At 37.2% G+C, this 21,720-nt stretch overlaps 1 protein-coding gene across 8 annotated transcripts in view; it reads left to right on the top strand.

Moving 5' to 3' along the window:
* LOC124184354 (G-protein coupled receptor moody) overlaps positions 1 to 21,720 on the top strand; it is an 86,162-nt gene that overhangs the window by 9,819 nt on the left and 54,623 nt on the right. For 3 of the 8 annotated variants that reach the window (XM_046573957.1, XM_046573955.1, XM_046573950.1), the window contains exon 2: positions 19,921 to 20,133. In XM_046573957.1, coding sequence (XP_046429913.1) covers positions 19,921 to 20,133 — 213 coding nt within the window. Of the gene's footprint in view, positions 1 to 4,274; positions 4,410 to 9,395; positions 10,468 to 19,920; positions 20,134 to 21,720 lie in introns of those variants that run through there. The other 5 variants (XM_046573952.1, XM_046573954.1, XM_046573956.1 and 2 more) reach the window with 5 other exon arrangements.

The following is a 21,720-nucleotide window of genomic DNA, read 5'->3' as shown; positions in this document are numbered from 1 at the left end:
AATTTCACTTCCATAAATGGTTCGTTTTTTCTTTTCTCTTGCCGCTTGAGGGGCAACCTGGTGCATGGTCATATGTTCCGGAGAGTATCAGGTCGACGGGTTGAAATGCATTTTGTGGATTTGGTTCGGACGAGGATCGATTCTACAGAAATCAATTCTACACGGCAAACATTCAGCAGAATATGTTCCACAGAAATATTTTCCTACAGAATATTTTTCTACAGAAAGGAATTCGAAATTCGCATCAGAGATAATCCTGCATGACTTTTCTACAGAAATTGATTTTGTGTGATTTTGACGATCCGGTAATTGCTCTGAGTGTGTGTTTTGTCAAACACAATCTGTAGAAAAATAATGCGTACAAAAATTCGTGTAGAAAAATATTCTGTAGAACAATTTTTCCGTGGAACAATATTTTGTAGATAAAATGTTCCGTAGAGAAATGTTTTGTAGAATAATTCATGTAGTATTATTTTTTATACGAATCTCGGATTCCTTTCCGTAAAAAAAAATTTCTGTAGAATCTAACCGCATTCTTTGGTACCACATTCGTATGGATGTACAAAAATGTGGTGTGAATTGTAATCAAGGTAGATGCACCGTTTTCGTTCACTGTACCGTCCGTGTTCTCCACCTTGGTAAAATTCTCTATTCATCAACTTGACTTTCAGTCTCTTCAATTACTCGATTCATGATCATTTTCGGCAAGTTTCAGCCATACGGTCTTAATACCTACAATTAATACGCTTTGTCGTTCGAAGGTTATTTTCTACGGATAAAATGTCAAACCATCTCTGTAACATTTGTGGCCACGGTCTCAGGTTACATGTTATGAATATGGCCACAATTGGTAGGTACAAACACGTATCAAGGTGACCAAAACAGTTACATACTGGCAACGTTGAATCTATTTCGGTATATATTTTTGGTATAAAGGAGTGACGCGTTTGCTCGATCTTCGGGGGAGGAAGACGCATCGCGTTTATCCATTATTCTTACTCCTCCTTTTGCTTTCGCTCCTTCCCCTTCATACTTTTGAGTCGGCTTTTCCTGTTTGCGCATCGGTCCAGAGCACGGCTGGATCTAATTGTTCGAGTCCCTCGGGTGCGGCCATATGCACATTTGTATATTTCTTCAAGCCCGCAAGGGTCCCAGAACGAATGTATGATTAGAAAGATTTCCCTCCATATGCACGTGTGTATACCTACGTAAATTCCCCACCGTTGCACATGCGTCACGTGTTAATATTTCTCTGTCTTGTATAATTTTCCTTTGGTTCTTTCTTATGGTTTTTTTTTTCACTCTCTTTCCAATTTCCTTTCTCTTTGTCTCGTGTATTTAATTTCCTCTTTTAGCTTCTTTCTTTTGCTGCGGTAAGCTGGGGTGGTTATATTTCTAGATACTCGTTACTTTACTGTTTACGAACGGAAGTAACTTTACTGCGCTCGCTGTCTCGACTGCGGTACTCGCTTATACAGCTCACGTTCGATAACGGATCGCAAACACCGTATACAATGGATTCATTTCTTGATGGGAATTATGGAATGACCGTTACGGCGGGAAAATCGTTGGCGTAATAAAATTCCTCTGTGTCTCGTAAGAAAATATCGCTTCGACTAATAATCAGTTTCATCTTTTCGCCTGACTCTAAGTGTCCGGTTACAAATCGCTTCTATGACTAGATCCTTTTCAAATCAAGCATTGTCAGATGGGGATTTTTCACATTTTCAGTGAAATCTCGTCAAGCTGGATTCTCGTGTCATCCGTTCGGTAATTACGCATGTCATAGCGGTGCCTTGATGACTGTCGTTAATTATACAAACGGTCTCGAATGCCTAGCCGTGATTACATTCGCATCTGTGAGTCAAAGGTCTACCCTTCCAAGATATTGTGTATATTACGTGAGTCATTATTTTTTTTTCCTGAATTTTGAGGAGTCATTATGTATGGTCGTTGTGTGACTTGTGCAAATGATACGAGATTAATTACTGAGCAGTAATATCGTTGTGCGGAATTTTTACACTCTGTGTATGTGTAATATGTATAGTGTACGATATTCATAATTCGAAATTACGGGTAGCGTCAACTTTGAAAAATGGAGGAAAAATTCCGATATTGCTGTCACGTCGTAATCATTTTCTAATCATATAAGATTAATGCAACCTTTTACAGAAGCGTGAAAATTCTATGATGCTTATAATTATTGGGTAACCAACAATGATTTCGCTACTGTTTCAAGAAATGTTTCCTGGTTTAAGATATTATTTTCATTGTAATGAAATGATTCTGGTATAAGAAAGAAACTCGTCGAAACAGTGAAGAAAGATTTTTTCATTCAAATTACCACTGTCTATGAGGAAATATTATTCCGCAAAGTGATTGTTGTATATATGTATATATACATTAAATTTTCCTCTGCGAAATTTCGTCACGCTTTAGAAACCGAGAACGAATGTATTTTGCTCTTGGCAATAACTTCTTCCATCCTGTTGTTATTCATGATGGTGTAATTATATCATATTAATCAAATTTATAATAATTTCTCCAGGAAGAAAGTAATCTAAAGTATTACAGGATATATTTATCTTTTGTGAAATCTGAAGAAACGACGACCGACTATAATAATTTTGAAATATTCTTAAAAGGAAATTGCACACTCACAGTATCCGTTGGCTATGGAATTTACAGTGACTTTTTTCTTGCAACTTTAAATTCAATACCGTGGCTGAGGCAAAGTTCTTATCGCTTCGTAATATATTTATCACATTTCACAGATGTTAAAAGCAATTAAGGATGAGGGGGGCCCGTAATGTCCGAATAAACGGTGAAGAAAAAAAAAAACGTTTCAAAAATCTGCAGTTTACTGTCATTAGTGTCAACGATAGCGAATTCGATGAACCGATATTCCTATCTATGTGACAGTACTGAATTTGCAAAAATTCGAATAACTCAAGCAAAGATATCGACAAATTCAGAAAAGTTTTTACGATAAGAATGTTCAACACGCCTGTACTCTGTTATTTTTTATACAATTCTAACGTTTTTGGGCTAATTTTTTCACCATAAAGCTCTCCAGAGACCGATTGCAATTTTTTTTCCAAATTATAGTCATGTCGATAGTGGTTAAAAATAGATGGTTGGAAAGTATATTCGAATCGGATTAAAAACACCAGAGTTTAATCGTTTATTTCCTTGCTTCTCAAATCGTCGATGTCTTAGCTTGTGTTATTCGAAATTGCTCATGTACATTTCTATTTATACATAGTACGGAATTACGGATGTGTTGTCTGATTCGTGTTCGAAATTATTGTTCCAAATAACACTGCTTCGTATTTTTCGAACACTTTTTTCTCTTCACCCGACTCTCGATTATTAACTCGCGGTGCATTAATTCGCATTTTATAAAATTGAGAAACCTGATCAGACTCCTCGGTCACATAACGATTCCAACTAATGAAAAGGAATCGAGAGCCAAGCCGCGACGGATGTGATGGAATCGCGATGGATTTTCCCCGTGTCGAAATTTCCGTTCCCGTTTTCCCTTTTCACGATAAAAATTCAGGAAGGACGCTGAAATACGTAAAAAAAAACTGCACTTTTATTTAGCTCCGGTAATAGTGATGTCGGTTCTTCTTCAACGATCGACTTGGACATCAAGCTGTTTGGAAAAAAATCGGATTCGTATCCTCGTCTTGTTCACGTACACGCTGGCCAGCATTTGAGCAAAATTTGTTTTCCCCGTTTTCATCCCTACCTCCCTTCATACGTATATCCATGCCGCGCTCACGGAGAGCTGCTTTTGCATGAAAAATAGGGTGGATATGTAAGTAAGGGTGGAAAAAATTTAACGGTGAAAAATTGCAGGGTATTCGGGGTCCTGTTTATTCGAGCTTACCGCGCTTCCGATCGATGAATACGATAATTAATTATCCTCCAGCTTCTTTTAGCAATGAAAAACCTATCGCGGTTACTCGGTTAATTCTCACAAGCAACTTTGGATGGTCTGCTTCGGTGATCATCGATGCTTTCGCCCGCGCGAAGATTCCGCGGAGAAATTTGAAAATCATCAAACAAGTCCGCGGAGCGAAGCTGATTTCTTATTTCGAAATTCTTGATCCTCGCGTCGAAATACGCTTCGAATTTTTCGATTTACTTCGACTCTGATGAAATGCTTGACAATGAATAAATGATGATCGGAAGTCGCGAAATTTCACGAAATTTTAATCCAGTTTAATATTCATTTCCAACATCGGAAAGCTTTTAAATTCTTTCAGGTTGCGATGTGTAAGATTTGGGGATCCTTGGACTAAAATCCGGCAATTCGAGACGCGAAACTTGAACGCTATGCGGCTGAACCGGAGATCCTGAAAGTTCGGGGGACTTCGAGTCGATGGCTTTCGGAATTGCGGGTTGGTATACGTGTAACCTGCAATGAAGCCATCAATTTCCTCCGCTCAACTTGCGCCTTGACAGTTACTCGGATTGCTTCGAGCTCGAGGAACGGCTGACGTTCGAAATTAGCCCATTAATATCTGTTATACCAAAAAATTTCAGATATATATATATATACATGTATACGGTTTCGCAAACACCGGTAACTTCTGACGGAATGAGATCTTGTCACAAACAATTACATACGAGTGTTTCTTTTTTCTAAACTGTGTCTAAAAATAAACATAATTATAGTATTTCAACTTGCCTGACAGCAATTTGTCGATTAGCTGACGTTTGCAAATTTTTTCAATTTTATATGTATACATATTATTCGCTGATAAAGCTGCAGGGATATTAAAAAAAAAAAAAAAAAAATGACGGTACATCTTTGAATCGTTTTGACTTGAATTGTATCATTTTTTTTCACAAATGTTTCTTTGAAAATGGTGCAAAATTGTAACTTCTTAAACCCGGAATTTCTTAATTTCCTTTTTTGTTTTTCACGTGCAGAATAACTTACATGTAACCTTGGTTCAAGTAATTTAGCTGTATCGATAATTATTTCGTACAAGTAAATGAACGATATTTAATGAAAAGCTTGTTTTCCTTGCATCCAAATTATAGGATAACTCTTTTTGAGGATATTTTTTCACGGAAAAATGTCACAGAAAAACAATTTCTGTTTGAATGGACTTTAATTTGATTGTATAGGTTTTGATACATAGGTATTAGAAATAAAAATGGGAAACGAGAAAATCGATATAAAATGATTCTTCAAAAACAGTTTGAAAAAAATTATACGCGGAATCACAGAGAATTTAGAAAACAATCACCACCAACAAAAAAAAAAAAAAGAAAATTAACAAAATTACGTAGATTTCATTTAGTTTCCAAGAAGGACGTGAAAACAGATTTCAACGAAGTGCAGAAATTTTTGGTAAAAAATGACAACTCGTCACTTGGTTTCTCGATAACAAACAGAAAACAAAAAAACGTCACCGCAATATTTCTAATCAGCACGAATCTGAATTTTCTTGTAAAAATTACGGACTCGTAAGAAGTAGAAAAGAAAGAAAAAAGAAACGGAAAACAATAACAAAAAATTACTACGGACTGTTGTGTAAAAAATTTAAAGGTGATTGCGAGTAACGCCTACGCTTCGAATTCGCTCGCATTTCACGGTTGTAACTTTGATATCACTTTATCCCAGTCCGAAACGTTAAAAACGTACAGTATACGTTATGAGGCGTGCGTAAAACCGGCGAGATAAAAATCGTATAAGTAAATAGGTATTGAAATCGATCAGCAAAGCTGCAATAAAGTTTGACGCATTGCGCAACAACCTGTCAATGATATTTGTTTCCTAATTAGATACTCATCGACGCTTTCTTTAACGCAAATACTCACTCACCAATCGCTTGTTTACGTACCATTAAAACGCTTCGGAAAGCTCTCGCAGACACGCGTGCGCCTAATTTTAGAACTTTTTGTACAACGTTTTGACATTCCGGTTGCTCGCCGGCAGGCGCACAAAGCTCTGCGGTGAATGAAAAAACACCGCGAAGCTTGTTTCCGCAAGTCACGTGACTCCAGTGGCACACGATGGACTCGTAATTTTACAAAGAAGGTGAAGAAAAATTGTTTTTCGATTTTTAACAAAAATATTACTCATCTGAAATATTCATTGCAGTGAAGCGTTAAGAGGAAATGAAATTTCGCGCAGATGTAAGCAAGCGTTGAAAACTCGTAATTGTTTTTTCGCGATATTGAATATATTGAAACGGTGACTGAATGAAAAAATAATGAAGATTCAGAGATTCGAAATCTGCTGAATGCTAAAATCATTCGTATCGAACTTTTTTTTTTTTAGCACGTATTACTATTTTAATAATATGTAAAATAGTTCTGTATTCACGAATGTCATGTAAAAATTCGTCGCTCGTATTGTCGGTGAATTAATTCACCACAAATACGCAGTAAAGGGAGATACATTTTTTCTTACCATTTCAGTTGATCTACTAAAATTTTGTATGCAAAATCGCTAGAAGGTATAATTAATAATCTTTTGCCTAATTAAACGAAGTAATAACCTGATTGAAATTTTTTTTCTTCTTCTGATTTACGAAGAATCGTTTGACTGAACGAAATCAGCAAATTTGGTCAAGTCGTTAAAGTTGGTTAAACAGTACGACTTTGACATTAAAAATACGGAAAGATAATTGAATAATCTTTATGAAGTTTAAACAATTGAACTTACTTCCTTTGACTTTGCGGGCTGGAATTTATTTCCGTATTTCTGTGAAGTACAATCAAAACTTCGGTTTCATTATTCAAACTTTAATCTTCTCATGTTTTCCTTTTGCCATGTGTTGTTCAAGGCCTGACACATTCTCAAGTTCACGAGTCACGAGGAACAATATTATTCCGGTTATACATGGATCGAGATCAATGAGTGCCGGATGAATCGAATTCCCCACAGACGAATTCTATAGAAGCTGCATCCTAAAAATAACTTGTAAAAAAAAAAAAAAACCTACAACGCCGAATCCACGGTACTGTTTTAATATGTTTTTAAAGAACTTGTTTTCGTAAAAGTCAACAAATTTCATCACAATGTTGCTCCGACAGAGATTATTTCCATACTATGGGAGAAAAAATTTCCGAGTGTTTGCTGTGCAGGCGTCAAATTGGCGGATTACAGACAAGCTCAGCTTGCAGCCGGTGCTTTGCTGTTGCAACAGATCGTCAGTGCCAACAGTTGTTCGCAAGGCTGTCAGAGAGATTGATTCCTGAAAGATTTAGATTCCTGCTGCCCGTACTCAGATCAGTGTTTTGAACCACCTGTGAAAACCCGTTAAACTGAGCTTTAACAGAAATATTTCCGGTACAACAGAGACGCTGGATCATCAATCCGAGCAGAACTTATCAAGGATTTCAACCTGAAATCCCGTCATATTTTTGACTTTTTTTCTCGGACGCCTCATTGATAAAAAGGAAATAATAAGACAGAGATTTTTTCTGAGCGAACAAAACAAGTCTTCGACGAAATTTTCAATATTAAAAAAAAAAAAAAACACTGTTGTTCGGGTGATTTTTGTCACCTATAACTTTCTACGGATTTGTGAAAATTCTTCACCAGGATTTCGTCAGATGATTTTTCCAATATTTTCACATCTTCACGAAGGCATTTCCGGCTGTAATTTTTACTCTGCGAAACCGAAGCAACCGACGATTGTGCTGAATATTTGTCAAAGAATTTCCCTTTTCAGAATACGACGGATTCGCAGATGTCTCCAATCATATATTCTACGGAGTTGAAGAAATTTGCATGGCAAAATTTCTACGCCTTTCCGACAGACGAGTAACTAATAATAATAATATGTAATTTCCGCAAGCTCAGAATCGGACGTCCCGTCTGACTCTGTAATTAATTCGTCAAAGGTTGTGCGGAGGGCGGATTTCTTTTAGGGTTATATTTTCATGCGGCTGATTTTTTCGGCTCACAGACACTCGCTATGAATTTCAAATTTTTTTCGCCTACATCTAAAGTTTACTCGCATATATTTATCACGTACGGTATTCGCGTGATTCTGACGGGCGCGTCTGTCAGTTGGCGCAAAAATCAGCGTCGCTTCGTCGAAATTAAATTAAAATGAGGAAGAATGAGGGGTGAAAAAAGCGGCGACAAACAACGGGAATATCTGGCACCGATACTACGAATCGTTTATTTAAACTTGCAGAAATGAAGCTGCACGGATGTTTGTGCGAGCTGTTGTTAATGCTCGTGGAAAATAATAAAATTAAGACGGGGGATATCAAACCGGCTAGGCTCGCTTTTACCGCTATTGCCTACGAGTCACACCCGTGAAAAAAACTACAAGGTTAGTCTCTCTTTCACGACAAACAAACGGGGCAATAAATTTTATGAACCTCTTTGTCCGCACCGAATGAAACAATGATTCACGGATTGTGAAAATCTTTCTTAAGGATGCATCGGGAGTCAATTTAAGAATTGAAAAATTATCCGTGCCCGAATTTTATCGAAGGAACCATCGGCCGTTCAACGATAACAATTTTTAACCGACAACGAGGCAAGCCCAGTTAATGCAGGAAAAAATTGCACGTGTTTATAAAGTACCAATCGTTTGTTTAATTTCAATTAATCATAGTTCATTTTCTTCCTGACGAAGAAAAGTTTTCACACACGATAACATTGTAGGCTGTTAACAGAAAACTCATGTTCTATTTAAAAATAGATTATTTTTTTTTTATGAGAAATCTATTTCGAACGGTTTGTTTATTCGGAAATAACTCATTTACGAAGAAAATCTAGCCGGGATTCGTTGAAATTGAACGAACAAGATGCGCTTGGGGTTTGAAAAAAGGTGCGTTGCAAAAAATTGCAATAAAGTTCGGACGTCCAGTTGAAATTTATCTTTTTATAAATCCTCAGATTTTTTTCTCCTGAAAATTTTCCTATCCCAACTTTTGTCCAAACAATTCGATCATGTTTCTAGCCTAACAAGATTTAGCGTAAATAAATTAAAATTCTAAAATTTCAACGAAATGTTTTTCGTTTTCGTTCCAAATTCGTTTATCATCAGGTTAATTAATCGATTTTCCTATTTACCGCATTTTGTTTTCATCCCTTCTCAATTTCTTTTTTTATTTCATCTCCAATTCCTCGGGGAAAAATTTATGTACTCTGTCGGAAGTTTTCTGCCGGAGTAAATTGTTTTTCGTAGATTCATTTCCTGCGCTTTTTCCCCGCAGCTTTAACCACCAACCCTTCTTCCGATCTTCCTTGCCTTCCGTATACCTTGGCTAGGCACATACACTTGTATACATACAACACCTATATACTTATAACACAAATACACACGCATGCGCGGATCTCTTTCTCAGTTTCTCGGCTGCTCGAAGCGCATCTCTGAAACTCCGCGAACTCGACGCGAGTATCAGTTGGCTCCGAGAGCTTGACGAAACGAGATCGGTGACAGTGATTCTCCCCGAATATCTCGCCAAATCACGTGCGCTTGTAAAGTAAAGTTCTCAACGCTTTCGAACACGACGCTAATACAAAAAATCGGCAGAAATAAGTTGAGATAAAATCGGTTTTCCATTTCCTTTTCATTTTCAGAGAGAGAAATAAAAAAAAATCGAAATTTAATTCAGTTCGCAGTAATCATTCAGAACCGATTGTGATTCAATTTGTTCATTCGCTTGTCCGTATACAAGCTTTGATTGACTCATTCAAACCACCTGCAAAAGAAAAATCTGTCTAATTAATTTTCGCAGTATTGTCAGATTAAAACGCGATTAATTATACATTCGCCGTTTTTGCAACTGTATAAATGATAATTTCTTTTACAGACATGTTTTTCTTCCGTATATTATCCAACGATGTACTTAAACGTGGACGATGCGAAAGCGGATAAAAAGGAGGATTTACATTACACCGCGTGGCAGGGAACCGGGTGATAAAATTTATCATTTCGAACAAAACGTTACCGGCGATCCGTGGAAAAACTAAACGAAGTCATTGCCGGCTACAGTTGTTAGAAAATTAACTTCTCCGGGTCGAATGTTTATCAATCAGCTTGTGAAATAACCCGGATACACGTATTTCGGGCTTGCCACTGGAGTTTCCGCAAGCTCTCCGCAAGCTCCGCGAATCTGTCCGACTGTTTTGATGTTTTGACAGAGCGTTCGCGTTACGCCTATCCCTGCATAAATCCACGAAAATAAACCGGATTAGCGAGAATTCGCGAGAATTGTGCAACGCGGAATAATTTCACCCTAATTGCGGTAATCGAGAAGCAGTGAAACCGCGGCGAGGAGCAGCGGATATAAAATTATAACAAGAGTTATAACACCGGAGGAGATGACGAAGAATCGGACTTGCAACAGTACGAATGTTTAGCGTTAAAAATACGGTTCTCAAGTTTGAACTTTCAAATTCGCGGGAGGCGTTCAAAAATGTGTTGCTGCAGCCGTTACTGGTGATTGACAAAATACACAGAGAAATCCAAGGTAATTCAAAGCGACTTTCCGCTTCTCGCCCCCCTTGTTTCCCCATTTTCACTTTTACCCTCTTCCCATCTTTTTCTTCTCTTCCTTCTTAATCTCAAACGGAAGCTTGCGGTTATTGCCACTGATCTTAGATACCTACAACATACCGGCACACAGAGCAGCGTCTATATTTGGTTTTTCGGTGATCCGAGCTTTGCACAGGCGCGCGCCTCTCTCGATGAATTTTTATGACTTTTTTTTTTCCTTGCCCCCAATTTCGAAAAGAATTTTTTCAAGAAGCTTCTCTAACGAGGTGCCCGATGCAGCTCCCAGAGCTCTTTATGCAAGCACCCGATGACAGCGCGGCGTCGCGTGACCGTATGTTTTTTATTTTATTTTATTTTTTTTCATGTTTTTTTATTAAAAAAAAAGCTCCGATCCATATACACGCAGCGTCGCGAGTTTTGACGCACATCCTTTACGCGTTTACACACCACCTCGGTGTATTTGCTTATCAAGGTTTTCTTTCGGGAACGCCTCTCCGTCCACTTTCGATACACGTCGAGAATAGTGTACGGAATTGTTTATACATATATAACACTCGCAAAAGGTTCTCCCGATTGATACGCCCGATCCCCCGTTTTACAAGGGCTGACAAGGGTCTCGAATCTGGTTACAAGAGCTTTCTTTTTCTTGTTTACCTTCTGCTTGTTCCGTTTCTTTTCCTTTTTATTTTTCTCCTTCTTCTTTTACCGCCTATTCTTTTTTTTTCCCCTTTCATACAAGACGCCCGCCGCCCGCGGTGGGTTTTCACAGACTTTACATCACACCTGTGAATCCATGTCCGCGTGTAGGCGGTTGAATATGTACAACGGGAGTCTGAAATAAAACGAGAGTATCGTTTGATCGAGGAGAAATCGAGGATCGAAGAAGAGAAACAAATTGAGTGAAAAGAGAGCGAGAGAGAGAGAGAGAGAGAGAGAAATGATTATTGAGGAAGGAAAAACAAAAAACCAAAAAAAAAAAAAATAAAAAAATAAAAAAATTTATACGACGAGAAATAGTTTTTCGGAATTAACACACACACGCGTATACTTTCACACGTGCGTCAGACCAATAAGATCTCATCCTGTATCTCTCCGGTGTATTTGTTTGACCAGTGATACGCTCGGGAAAATTTTTTTAAACATTTACTCTCAAGCGAAGAAAAAGTTTATTTTTTCTGGTCAAAAATAGGTTTTGTGAGTGGTGAGGTACAATTACGCAATGGTTGCGTTTCCTTTGCTCCTTCGGTACGCGCATCCATATAATACAATATATTACACGTGTTGTATGTAGAAAGGAAAACATAGCGAAACGAAGCGAAAAAAAAAAAAAAAAAAAAACAAAACGAAAACAAGATTCGATACGTATCTGCGAGTAACAAAAATCACGACGAGAAAAAGACAAAGCAAAAGTATCTTATACGTATGCATAAAAAAATCAGGATGTGAGGTTACTTACATATGTATATATGCGTGTGTGAAAAAGTTACCTAGAGTGAAAATGAAAACGGTTAGTCGCGCGGTATTTTTCGCGCGTATGTAATTCATGCGTATATACATATTGTATGTATAATGTGCCTGTAGAATGTTATGCATAAATAATATAAATATGTTTCGATGTCATGCGCCTATACCACACGTATGTATATATATATATATATATGTCATCTATGAAAAAATATCCCTTGTTTTCTACATATATTTTTTTTCACGTTCTCACGCATCTTTTCGCCGTCCCGTTTTTTTTTCTTTTTTTTTTGTTTTGTTTCGATCTTGTTTTTCGCTCCTCTACGTTACTCGGCTTGCCTGTGCTTAATGCCTTTATTATCCGTCAGGACTATTACTTGTGTACGTACAGCACGTGTCGAAATAAATGAAAAAATTGCAAATATACTGAAAATGAAATTCGTAAATTTTCTATATACAGTATACGGATTAATGTAACGATAGAATTTTCATTTGGCAGTCAAATGATCTATGCCTTTTAGTTTTCATTTCTTCAAGTCCGCCAACACATTCGATCGCATGAAGCGAAGTTTATAATCGAGATTCAAGTTATTAACGTTATCGTAACGAAACGTTGGGAACAATGTTCTTATTTTCTTAATTTTATAACGATTTTGAAAGAACTGACTAAGATTTCGTTTTATTACGGTTTACCGAATTTCAGGAAATTCCGAAATCCCGAAATAACCGTTTTTCCTCAGCATGGATCGTTGCGATGCTTACACGACAAAGAGAAAGAATGCAAAAATATTTATGGGCATAGAACGTTGACATGCCTGGCTCTTGTTAACCTCGTTGGCGTTGTTCAGCGATATGTACGTAATTGCACCTTTATGCATACAGCGTTCGCGTAATGCATGCGTGCACTTGATTTCGTAACGAGAATGCCGCGCCACAGCAGCTTCAGGTGATATACAATGCATGTGTAATTTCTATGGTTCTACCGCAACGCCATTTCGTTTCATCGAACGCGTCGAGTCGCGAAATCGAGAGAAATATTCGTTGCACGTTACGACAAAATCAATGCGTCAAATTTTGGTAGGATTTTTTTGCCGCACGTACAACTCTTGGAAGATTTTCGGATCTTTTGTTAGACCGGTAAAATAATAATTAGTGTAAAATCGCTTCACTTTTTCGGCTGTAATTTAAATGAACGATATTCTTTGACCGACGTAAATATAAGTTTTATAATCTGATAAATTCGTTGAAACGAACATAAAATATTGTCACCTTGATTCTTCAAAATTAGCAAATTACTACAGCTGAGTTGAATTTTATTTAAAAAAAAATGTCCCCCTTTATTCTATGTGTAACAAAAGAAACTCGAAACCCATGAAATTTAATTATAAAACATCGATTATTGGTTATTTTACAGGGATCACGTTATTGTGTAACCGTTTCCTCTGATTGCAATGAATTAGAGTCTCCGTCTGTTCATTAATGAATCCAATAAAAATCACCTGATATTCTTCATCCCTCAACGTTTTTCATAATTAATAAATTCTTCAGATTTCTCTGTTGTACATGCGATGCGTATTGCGTATTTAAAGACCGGCGATACCGAGAAACGTGAAAATTTGTTGTGGAATCGTATATTGTTTGAGGTATTTTTACCCAATATTTACCCGTATATATATGTATATATATACAATACATACAGTCAAACATATGCATGGTTTACGAGAATATCGAAGTTTACTCGATTCCGCGTTATGGCCTCAAAATTAATTCTTACTTGGTCGTATATACTATAATATCGTTAAGAAATCCATTGCTTATATGTATATGTATATACCATTGGTAGAATAACGTGCAATAATACGTAATCCTATCGTATCGACAGAGTTAGCAAAGCTTTGCGCATACAATCTCGGAAAACGTTGTATTTTTTAACATTTTTTCTCCGGATCTTTACCTCTGAGCCCTCATTCCGGTATTTTCTTTCAGGTGTATATCCGCGTTTGTTTTCTCTCTAAAAGTTTTTATCCAATCGCTGAGATTGAAATAATGCAGGTGGATATAAACGCTTTTCCGGAATAAAGTCACGTATCGAGGTAACTCTATAATAACGCAATATAGCTGCTGCATCGACTCGTGGAACGGCTGAAATTGAAACGATTCAAGGAAAAATATATGTCGTGCAGGATGCGACCGGAATGAAACGTACCTCTTGGTGGTTTATTTTGATTTGTAGAAACTATTGTTCGAATTGCACACGTGATGGGATTCGAAATTATATGATTTGGAAGGTGCGTCATGTATTGCGATCGTACGTAAGGAAGAGCTTTCGAAAATTTGATGCAAATGGTGACAATTATTTTGACCAATTCCGATTTGAATTCGAAGCTAACGAAAGTGAATAAAAATTTCTGGTCATTAAGTGATTCGTGATTTGGAATCGTTCGTTATTTGGTGTACACTTATGGGGTATCCCATAAGCTCGTGATAGAAAATTATCGTTATTCCCGACATCGTTTATCCTCGACTGTAAAACTGCGTTTGGTTTGGGTTTTTTTTCTCTTGAAAAATACAGCTAGATTCTCGAAATATGAATTACGACAGCTGGATAAATTATGAATATAATATTATTGCAAAGGAATCAATGAAAATGCTTAAAAAATTCGTTTTACTCCGTAAAATTTAATTTTTTACCGACTTCTTTGCAAGTATGTATTATGTTTGCCAATAATTTTATTTGAGACCAAAAAAATAAAAAACACGCGCTTCAAATTCAACGTCGATCGGTCTACGATGGTTGAACATGAATCTGATCCGGAATGATCAGGTGGGTTGTATGCAAAACTCGAAACGGAAAGCGTGAACGTCCGAAATCGTTTCACCGTACGTAATACGCGAATTATTTATCGTTGTTAGTGTTTCATGCGTATACATAATACCAATGCGTAACTACGTAGGTAAGTTACGTGGAATACAACGGCATTTATCAAGCCTCTCCACCCATCGGAAAATTCTAAAATACCGACATTATTTGCTCAAATTAACAGAAAATGGATGTTATAAAATTGCGGTTAGTAGAGAGACAAGCGTAATGTAATTATTTCAGGGGTTTTTTATATTTCAGACCTACAATACTGAAGGATTACTTCACTCGAGCCTTGTATAAAATGACGGGACGAGAATTAAAAATTGCGATACGTATGTTTCTGATTCCATCAAAAAAAAAAAAATTGTCGAATTCACCAAATATGGCTTGAAAGAAATGTTTTCATAATTGAAACAAATTCACCCTTGTCTGATTAAACGTAAACATTATTGTACTGAATACTTTTTTGTTGAGTAAAATGAGATTTTGCTGTCAAATTCCAAAAATAATAATCACCATATTTGGTTAAAATATGTAAACAAGGATTCCGAAAAACGGATCGAAGTTACGTGATTTTATCAATATTTGCGAACTGATTGTACTCGTGTGAAAAATCTGCATTACGGTTGAGGTTTATCTCGCGATTTGAATTAGGGCCGGGGTTGAAGTTCCGAATTTGAAAAGTTTCGAAACCGTCTTAATTCCGAATTATTTGCTGGCGAAACTTGGAGTGAAGAAATCAAACTTTTACGTAACAACAAAACTTCGAATGGTCAGAAACACGATGGCTCAAAGTTCCGAAAATTCAAGTTCCGACGGAGCAAAATTTCGAAAAATCAAGTTTCGGTGAAACGTCAGAAAAACCGAAAATCGGAATGATCAGGACTTCGAATACAAAAATATCGAAAATACAAGACAAAGAAAATTAGTGAAATTTCACCGAGCTAGAAATTCGCACAACTGAAAACCTTCGATCATTCAGAAATTCGATGCTTGAAATTTTTCAATCTTTACATTTTCGCACTTTCGGAATTTTGACTTGTCGGATTTCAGACCATTGGAAACTTTGATGTTTCGTCAAAGTTTGATCTCTTTACTTTAAGTTTCGTCGCGAAAAAATTCGGAACTTTTCAAATTCGGAACTTAAACCCCGACCCTTGAATCACTATAGCCCGTGCTAAAGTATCGCGGGAAAATTCAGGGAATGCGAATAGTTGAGCCTGCATCGTAAGATGGACCGCAAGGCATGAATCTTGACGCCCGAAGGAGAGGCTGCCTCGTTATTCCAGAAATTCGCAAATCTACCTTTTGGCCACGTGGGTTTTGTTGGAGCGATGTCGACAGTGTGAAATACAGATAGACGTTTAAAAAAAAAAGAGAAACGCGAATATCGCCGGAGCGAAGGCGAACGCGTGCTGCGTTAAAATAAACGGACTTTATCCAGACTCCGGGTTCGTGTCTAAGGTATGTGCATATCGCTCCATCACAGCCCTGCGGTAAAAATTGTACGGGTTAAATTTTCCGCGCAACGGATCGGTTCAATTTTTAAATTTTTGTTCCTCCTTTTTGCCATTCAATTTTATAGGGAGGAATTTGTTTTTCATTTTTGTCGATAAAAAAAAAAAAACCCTCAAGTCTTGTTATATTTTATTATATTGTTGTTAAACCTTTACATCGATCTTATAACTTTCGCACATGTAACAGAAAAGTCTCGAGATCAAGAGTTTGATGAATTAATTCGCAACCTGTGAGAGTTGAACCTCGAATTGCAGTGCTGTTGTATAATGTTTAAATGAAGAAGGGGAAGAAAAAAAAAAAAAAAACGTAATTGAAAAATGAATTTCTAAATAAATAATTCTAAAGAAATTTAGCCGATCATTTTTATGTTATTATACGGAATGTAATAGAAAGAATCTGTTTTTTTTTTTTTTTTTTTTTTCTGTACAAGAGAAAAATGTCCGATCCTTGCGAGATTGGTAAAAACTTTTTCTCTTGTCTTTTTTTTTCTTGTCGTCGTTTTCTTTCTCCCCCCTCGAATCTTTTTTCGCAACCGATGACTTATCGCGAAGTATTCACCTCCCAAACACACGCACGCGTCGCCATTAAGCCACAGAATTATATTCGTCAGAAATTGAAATTCCGCAAACGTATTTGTTTATCCAATCGATGGTTTTAAGCCGGTGCAGTATCTGTTTTTTTCCTATTTTATTATCGCTTTTTTGCTTCTTCTTTTTTTTTTCCCCCCGCTTTCTTTTCACCAGTGATAACAGCGATAAATCGCCAATAAGTGCCGGATCGTTTTCACGACACGCGTTCGTCAAAAGTATCAAGTAGGTTCCTGGAATGCTATTCGCACGCACAAGTGCCTCCCACGCCAAAGAATTCGAGACCCGAGTGGCAATTTTTGTGTAAACTTTCAGCTCGCAGGCACCTAATACACGTCAAGAAAACAACCTTTGCCCGCCTACATGGTAGAAGGAGAGAAAAAACAAAAAAAAAATTGTTTTCGATACCAAACTTAAAGGCTGAGCGATAATAGCGCGCCCATAACGTAACCAGCGATCTTTTTTCCATCTCGTTCAACCATGCATACATACGTATACATATATATGATATGTACTTTATCCTTTCACCTCATTCGGTTACCTGTGTCATCAACGACGCGTACAAAATTCCGTTTATACATTGCTTCGAAGTCTAAAAAATATTACCGAAATCCGCCGACTCATTGTTATTTAATTTCCAGGTATTCCGACTCGCAGTTTTCGACTCACATTAACAAAAATTAGACTTGTTGATATTTTAGGACAATGCGTATGTGGGGAATTCCATGCGAATCTGACCCAACTTCTGACCCTCACATTTTGTGATTTTGTTAAAACTTTTTTCCAGTAATTGTCCCAACTCTGAAGCAGTGCCCTGGATTTATTCAAATGTATTATTCAATTGTTTAATTATTTACAAATATTCAAAGTGATTTCGAAAAGGACCTTTTCTGAAACTCTAAAAAAAATTTTTGAAATTGTTTTTTCTCTTCTAGACATTTGTTTTCAGCAATTTCAATTTGTGAACGGTCCGAAAATCTTCGAAAAATTCTCAAAAACTTCTATTCTTGACTCGGAACATTTCTTGACCGTTTACACTACATAGCGATTGGAGTCCATTTTTTTGTTTTTTGGAACATTTAACTTTTTTTTCTAATCAACTTTGTAACTTTGAAAGCCGTATAGAAATGTTCTAAGTGAAAAGTAAAAGTTTTCAGATTCTTCCGGGGAATTTTCAGACCGTTCGAACAATGTTGTAGTTCATCAAGAAAATTAGAAGTGCATAGAAGAAATTCGAATTTCCAATACTTCGTACCAGAATTTTACTTTCACCGTTTCATCTCGAAAATTGTTTTTCAATGAACCCGAAATTCGAATATGCAACGATTCCAGATGACGTGATAGTTAAGAATACTCGTAGTGGATGAAAAAAAAAAAAAATTTCCCGCAACAAGTTAAAATTCATAATTTTGTTCACGCCTCCCATTCTTTTCACATCAGCTAATTCAGTTGTGTACGAAGAATAATCGCTGAATATTTCTAATGAATTTCGGATCGTCTCACCGCGTAACACGTAGCCCGAAAATTATTTCCTCGCATGAAACCCCGATTCGCCCCGTGTGTGTACATTCATACAAACAGTAGATAGGACCTATCTCTACAACGATGAAGGGACAATGCAACCGGTGATAGGTGCTGCAGGTGAACGTAAAATTTTCATTATCTCTACCGGAATTAATGCCCGCCTGCGCTCGCCGTGTCGTGATAATAATTATACGTTCTGCTAGACACGAACCACTGTAGGAAAGCACGTAATCAAACACGATACGCGGTGTTGTGTGTACCGTAGAGTCAAACGAGTTAATTATCATTCGAATTGGACAATTACGCGGTATATAGCTGCCAGTTTCGTCTAATTGAATTTTTTTTCGCCCTCCCTTACCTCTCTTGCCATTTTTTTTTTTTATTTTTCTCTTTATTTATTTTTTTTTTTCCTCTCTCTATTCTCAATTCGACGGATAGGGATGATGACGATATGATATCAGATAAGTATGTGGGGTCGGTAGGCTGAGATGTCATTGGAATCGAGGATGAATTTGGCATGTTTGATTAGATCCGAGGTTTGACGTATATCTCAGGCGACGGAAATTCAATTAAAATTAAACTGGATTCGATTTATAATTTTTTTTTTATATATTTCTTTTTTATCAATCTGCAAAACTTATAACGTGAATATACCTACGGAATGATTGCTAACGAAATTCTTCTTCAATAGACTGGAAAATTAAATCAGTTTTTTTTGTTTCTCGATTATATCTACCGCGTTGGGGTGATTGTTAACGTTAGGTAGGTACTTTGATTTTAAGAAGTTTTGTTGATTCGCGTTCACTTGAATTTCAACCAACTTCTACACGAGTGAGAGAAACTAGGATTCTTATTTTTTGCCTGGTGAAAATGCTGATTGTTAGCTAATGCCTGAGAAATGAAAGAGTTTACAGAAATAGAGATTTCTGGATTCGTTGGAATTTTATCTGAACGTTTCGTACTTTAGTGCGAAAAAAACATTGACATTGGAATTTAACAAATATTTCTGACACTTAATTACGCCCGAAGAAAATGATTTTTGCAACAGGGGATTTATAATATCAATATTAAAGTTTATCTAAAATACGTGTATTAATTACTCTTTAAATTAACGTTAGTAATAAAATTTACTCTCAACATAATTTTAAAAAAGTTTTTTCTTGTTATTTCCATTTATTTTATTTGTATTTATTCGCAAAAAGTGTACAAATGTTTTTTTTTTTAAGCTTTTAATGGTGTAAAATGATGCTAGTTGACATTTTTGACCATTTACGAAATTTTCGAAAAAAAAAATTTTTACCCCATTTTGCCCCCCCCCCCCCCCTTCCCCTAAAATAGATGGTAAGAACACTTACCGCCACGATTGAAAGGGTTAACCGTTTTCCACACCCTCTTCGTCCTCTTTCTTTTTCTTCTTCTTTTCCCTCTTGTCGGATCTTTAAAATCCAACCATTATCGAACGATTTTCCAGATGCTGGAGTACTGGATGGCCAGCAATGTCTCGTGGGCAAATAACTCTGACTATCAGCTCGAAGACGTCTTGGAGGATCCGGGATTGGCGGAACTGTTCGCCGACTATCCTCGTTCCTTGCTCTACTTCGCCGCCGGATGCTGCGTGCTATTCATGCTCATCGGGATCCCGGGGAATCTAATCACCGTCGCCGCTCTATTCCGAACGAAGAAGGTTGGTTGGACAATTATCATTGTTGCGTAAAACGGATCCATAGATCCATGGATCGCGGGCTGACGCGCGAAAAAATTGTCTGACGCGCTACAAACGCGCCGCGAGAAACTTTCTCGGGCAGGTTTACGATTAGAGAGATTCGCGATTAAGGTTAGCTGCGAAATTCGTTGCAAAATTGTCGAGGCGCGAAAATTCAGCGACGTATTGACAGATTAAATTTCTTCATTTTCCGCCAAAACACGCAGCTAATATTTAGCCTCGGTGACGTTTAATTACATTCACCTGCGCGCGAAACTTTATTACCATCACGGGATTACCGCACAGTGAAATTTAGCTGGCACAATTTTGCGTAATAACGAAAATCGTGTGATATTTAGTCTTGAGAAATTAACAAGATTCGCATTATTATAGGTGACAGATTTTTACGTCAGTCACTCAATCTTAAATCTATATACACAGTTTTAATTTTGCTCGTTATAAGCGATTTTTTTTTTCCAGATCAATTTGTTTTGCTCATTAAAATTTGATTAACCTGTTCGTCAGGTGTTGGTAATTTCGTCGCGCTGTAATTATATTGATGACTAATTGTTTTTTTTTTTTTTAGTCTAAATTTCGCAGATTTATTCAACGAGTTGAATGAGAAAATTTATCATTGATTTTGTCAAAACATCGTTCGAAATATATTCAAAAACCCTCACGTACATTTCAAAGTACGAAATTTCAAAGTATTTCCTGAACGTATCGTGGATTAATCAGAGAAATTTGATTTGACGCTTTTCCGAGAAATACGTTAACGTTCTTTTATATACTTTTGAAACTTTTCCGATTGATCGTTGATCGGAGACATTTGTAATATAATTAGAACCATAATATACAATATTGGGTTACACGGTTGACGGTGAAGAAAAAAAAAAAAAAAACAATTACGTTTTGTTTAAAGAAAATCCTACGAAAACCCGGCATATTGCGATAAAAGTATAGCATGTGAAGTCTTGTTGTAAAAAATGGGCAATTCGGGAAAGAGGAGTCCCATTATAGTTGGGCCGAGGTTATTACACCGGTGTAGATAAGTTAAGAGGTCGATTGTTAGCATCCTAAGTGAAATCTGATATAGCCGGGGGCGTCTTATCGCAGGAGGAAGCTCGGCTATTCACCCCGGTAGAAAGGGATTGTGAGAAACGGAGGTATAACAAGGGCGAGTTTTGTGATATGAGGTAGAATTTCGGCACGCGCCGAAATCCCGCCCCCCCCCTCCCCCCGCCTCAAATTTCACCAACCCCCAGCGGGTGGAAACGTGCGTGAATTACGTAAATCGGTGTTTACACCGAATCGAAAGAACCCGCGTTATCGGACCGGACCCCCTCCCCCAATGCAAGCCGAAGGGGTTGAATCCTGAACACCGATGCGGCAATTGTTAACAATTAACGTCATACACCCTGCGAGTCTGTTTATTTGTCAGGCAATTAATTAATGCCCAACTGTCTGCCGACTGGATATTAATGCGGCTCGATGCGTCCTCTGAATGCGAAATTATGGGACAACCAACCCATGGTTAATTGGAGGAATGTGTATTACGCAGGTTGGCTG

This window comes from Neodiprion fabricii, chromosome 6 (assembly GCF_021155785.1).
Source record: "Neodiprion fabricii isolate iyNeoFabr1 chromosome 6, iyNeoFabr1.1, whole genome shotgun sequence".
In the NCBI taxonomy this organism is placed as follows: domain Eukaryota; kingdom Metazoa; phylum Arthropoda; class Insecta; order Hymenoptera; family Diprionidae; genus Neodiprion; species Neodiprion fabricii.
Note: the sequence above shows the minus strand (reverse complement) of the source record. Positions and strands in the feature narration are given on the sequence as shown.